At 55.4% G+C, this 4670-nt stretch overlaps 1 protein-coding gene across 1 annotated transcript in view; it reads right to left on the bottom strand.

Moving 5' to 3' along the window:
* The window catches only part of LOC114068409, an 83917-nt gene extending 79814 nt beyond the window's left edge, over positions 1-4103 (bottom strand). Inside the window, exon 1 of the mRNA XM_027904444.1 lies at positions 4012-4103. Within this exon, the coding sequence (XP_027760245.1) occupies positions 4012-4103 (92 nt within the window). The remainder of the gene's footprint in view (positions 1-4011) is intronic.
* Between the last annotated feature and the right edge of the window lie 567 nt (positions 4104-4670).

Here is a 4670-nt window from a genome sequence, read left to right as displayed (position 1 = left end):
TTTTTTTTTTTTACCCTCACCCTTTCTCTAGGAAAGCCAGAAGCCCCAGCAGGAATTACAGCTGGAAAGAAAGGTGAACTGTGAAATAAAAGCTGGGAGAGGGAAGAATTGCTCGGGCTTTTGTTTGAAATTTTCAGATTTTCGGCTGTAAGAAATCTCAGATTTGCAACCCAAGGCCAGGGCCAGGACTCAGCGAAAGGACCACAGAGCATGAGGTCAGCAGCACTCAAAGCATCCAAGAACATCTCTTTTTTTTTTTTTTTTAACCATTTTCATACGAAAGAGGATCCCCACAGGGAGCTACTCAAACCTGTAGCACTCAGCCAGGTACAGAGCACTGTGAGGTGCAAATCCAGCACTCCCTGCAGCAGCCTCTGGAAGTGGCTCCCTTTATTCCCAAGGCCACGCTGGAGGTGGGTCGGGATTGCTGGGCGATTTTCATCAATGATTATCGCCTTATTAACTAATAAACCCACTCTCTGACCACCAGGAATGCAACCCAGGGAGGGTCCCAGCCACCAACGCTATTTTTGGGGAAAAGAGTAGTTTTTTAAGTGCTTTTGTTTTTGCAGAACAGCCCACGCGAGCAGCTGGAGGGTTCGCGGCAGAACTGGGCAAGTTCAGGCCCGTTTTGGAGGAAAAAGCATCCCCAGGCCACGTTCCATGGCAAACCCTCTGGTTCTTCCAGGGGAAAGCAGAGAGGGCAGGGAGACAGCACACAGCCCAGAGAGCAGCTGGGCAAGGTGCCACCACCTCCTTCTGCCACTGGACATCCCAGTGCCACTCCGTGGATGTTTGGGAAAGAAACCCCCCAAAAAATGGCACGTCTGGAAGGAGCCACCCCTGGGTGGGAGCAATCAGCAGATGTGTACGTCCCACGCAAGCCACCAGTGCCCACCACTCCTCCACCACTTGAAGGGCCACCAGGACCCTGTCCTGGTCCTGCCACAAGGATCAGAAAACCTTCTGTTTGACCAAGTCCAGGCAGCTGCTCCCGGGACCCACCAGAGACCAACTGCAGGTATAATAAAGACAAACATGGACACGGGGCTGGAAACCCTTTTCCCCTTCCCAGAGAAACAGAAGAGATGAAGGAAGCAACGTGAACCTTCAATTCCAACTCACCCAATGACCACAAAATGCTTTTTGGGATCCCCAGCGACCAAATCACAGCTGCCACAGAAACTGATGTTGGTGACAGGGGAGAGCAGAGGTTCCCTCGCCTCCATATTTTTGCTGGATGTGACTAAATCAAGTTTCTGGGCACAAAACAACTTGGAAAGAGAGCCTGTTCCCAGAGATGAATGCCTGCTAAAAACCCCAGAGCTGAATGTCACCGTGCCACGAGGGGTGTACGTGCCACCTCCTCCCTCCACCTCCAGCCTGAATCCCATCCTGCCTTCCCTTAAACTCAGCAAAAAAAGAGCCAAATCCAAGCAACTGTCTCTACATTTGGCATTATCTGCTGTGAAATGTCAAACTTTTCAACAGGAATTCCAACGTTTCCACCCTCCCTCTCCCCCCCACCCAAGGCACGAAGACTGATATAAAGAAGCCAAAAATGTACTGGAGATGAGAAAGCATCACCTACACTGGCCACAGATGGACTAGAGCAGGAGGGCCTTCTCAAAGGACCCAGCAAAGGGTCCTGCTGGGGAAAAACCCACCTGGGTTTCTCCACTGCCTCGTGTCACCTCAGAGTTTGCTTCCCATGCATCCAATTATATGGAAATGCGAGGGCACGTGTGGTTTAAAAACCCCCTCAGAGCGCTGGAAATGTTGTGAGTAAGGGATGGAACCTGCTCAGTCTTCCCTCCCTCCCAAAGTAACAGCATTTCACAGGCACTCGAGACATTGGCACCTACGTTTCATCTGTTTTTCTCATGAGAAGACGGAATAATTTAACAAATTACACCGATTTTCACTCTCAGCCATAGATTCCGTGCCGGCACCGCCGCAGAGATGAAGCCACAGGTTCTCCAGGCCCATTCCTGTGGGATCAGCAGGCTCACACCCCCCTCAGCAGAGCACATCAGGGCACGACACCTCATTTCGTTTTGAGCTTTGCTTATTTTCTTCCCTACTAATACCCCGCTTTCCCCACTCCTGGTCTGTGCCATCTGCCTGGATGGGACTGGGCTGCACCTCCTGCATACACCAGTGTCCATCCTGAATCCCTGAGACCACACAGGCTCTTCCAGCAAGGAGAAAGCTCCTGCTCGAGGTTCCTTCACGGGCAATTAGGAACATTTACGGCCCCATATAAATGGTGTCAGTCACCTCACACCTCAGCCCTGCTCCGGAGAGGCACATTCCCAAAATCCCCGGGACATATCTGAGCTCCCGGACCGGCCAGGTCTGCAGCAGTGGCGATGGGCAGAGAGATATCTCAGCACCTTTTCTTTTCAAACACCCCTCCCAGGGACATAAAAATAACAGAGTTTTCCTTCCTTTGCAGCATCCTTTGCCCCCCCCCCCCGAGCCGAGCAGCTCCGGCCACGCATCCCTGGCAGAGCTCCCGGCTCCGGCTGCCGCAGGTCAGCCATGCTCCCACTTCCCACGGCTGCAGCATCTCCCGGCAACAGGAACCCCTGCAAACCCCCTTCCCGCAGCAGCCCCGAGGGGGAGAAACACCCAAAGCAAGAACTCGGGGGAGGCAGAGCACCGAGCAGCCCCCGAGAGGAGCCACGTCCGCAGAAAAGGAGCAGAAGTTTCTCTGCTCGGCCCCCCGAGACGCGTTTTTGAAGGCGAAGGTTGGACGTGTAAACCATCTGTGGCCGCAGGGAGCCCAGACTGGCCGGGGCAGAGCGGAACACAAAGAAAGCCCAGCCCAGCATGATGAAATACAAGTTTATTTGCTTTAGCCCGGGGCCAACTTCCCTCCCTGGCTCAGGAAAATGTCTTTAATGCGGCTCCGTCTGGGGGCTTTTCTGCCAAACAGGCTTTTAACCAGCTGACCGACCAAAACACGACGCGAGGGAGATGGCGAGTCCCGAGCAAACCCCCCCAGACCTGTGACACCACGGGGGACCCGAGCACGGAGCTGAGCCCGGAGCATCCTGACTTCTCCAGGTCCTTTTGCTCTCCCTGCTCTCTCCTGGTTCACATCCCAGGACGAGGAGTGAAGGCAGATGGCACAGCCAGACCACGGAGGGGGGACCCACCACACCGGGGCTCCCGAGATCCCTCCCCAAGGGCAAGCCGAACCCACTCCCCTCCTTTCGAAGAGGCCACTCACCTCCTCCCTGACCATCCCAGGCTCTCCCTCCCAGCAGGGATTTCTCCTCGTGGCACGGGAAACCTTCCACAGCCGCCAATTTTCCTCGCCATCCCCCGCGGCCCAAATCGCCAAACTCGAAAAGCAACTTCCAAGCGGGGGCAGAGGAGCCCCCGCCCCGCCGTTCGAACGCCGCCGTCACATTAAACCTAATTTATGTTGCACCATCCCGGCGCTGCGGGAGATGAGCCAGTGCCACCCCCCCCGGGGCCACCGGCACGACTTTTCCCCCAACTTCAGGGATTTGGGTGATATCCCGAACACCGAGCCGCCAGCTCAGCCAGGGGTCATCCCACGGAAATAAAAAAAAATAAAAATCCCGCAGCCCCGGGGACACCCCCAGCCTCGGGGACACCCCCACAGCCCCGGGGACACCCCCACAGCCCCGGGGACGTCTCGGGATAGGGAGGGGTAGGGATAAGGAGGGGAAAGGGGATGGGGAGGGATGGGTCCCCTCCAAGCCGGACCCATCCCGGGAGGGGCTGGTGCTGCTCCCCCGGCTGAGTCCGGGGCACCCCTCCCGCGCCGGGTGGGGAAAGCGGTTATAAAGTGAAATAAAATAAATAAATAAGGTACAACACTGAGATATAAGAAATACAAGATATGTAAGAAAAACAAGATAAAACAAGAAAACAATAAAATAAAATAAAATAAATTAAAACAGCATAGCATAAAATGAAATGAAATGAAATAATATATCCCAGCCAAACCCCAAAGTGTCCGGCCCCCCTTACCTGGGGGGGGCTGCGCTGCCCCCGGAGCCCCCTCGGCGCTGTCCCTGCGGCCGCAGCCCGGCGTGCGGAGCCCCCGGCCCGGCTCGCTGCATTCTGGGAAGCGGCTCCCAAAAACGGGGCCGAGGTGCCCTCTGCTGGCACCGCCTGCCTGGGGTCCCCCTGGGCTGGGGAGGGTCACTGGGATGTGGGGTTGGTTTGGGGTTCTGATGAGGTGGGGGGGTGTATATATATATATATATATATGGAGGGGAGGCGTATTTTTTATAGATACAGATAGATATGAAAACACAGAGTCCCAGAATGGTTTGTGTTGGAAGGGACTTTAAAGCTCGTCCTGTCCCAACCCCCTGCCCTGGGCAGGGACACCTTCCACGATCCCAGATTGCTCCAAGGGAATCCAACCTGGCCTTGGACACTTCCAGGGATCCAGGGGCAGCCACAGCTCCTCTGGGAATTCCAACCCAGCCCCTCCCACCCTCACAGCCAGCAATTCCTTCCCAATCTCCCATCTAACCCTATGCAAGTGGGAAGCCATTCCCTGTGTCCTGTCCCTCCATCCCTTGTCCCAAGTCCCTCTCCAGCTCTCCTGGAGCCCCTTTAGGCTCTGGAAGGGGCTCCAAGGTCTCCCTGGATCCTCTCTTTTCCATACCTGTTCCCAG

The sequence above is a fragment of the Empidonax traillii genome, unplaced genomic scaffold, assembly GCF_003031625.1.
Source record: "Empidonax traillii isolate 1590-97213 ecotype Southwest subspecies unplaced genomic scaffold, ASM303162v1 scaffold1060:size1239554, whole genome shotgun sequence".
In the NCBI taxonomy this organism is placed as follows: Eukaryota; Metazoa; Chordata; class Aves; order Passeriformes; family Tyrannidae; genus Empidonax; species Empidonax traillii.
This window is presented reverse-complemented; position numbering and strand designations above follow the sequence as displayed.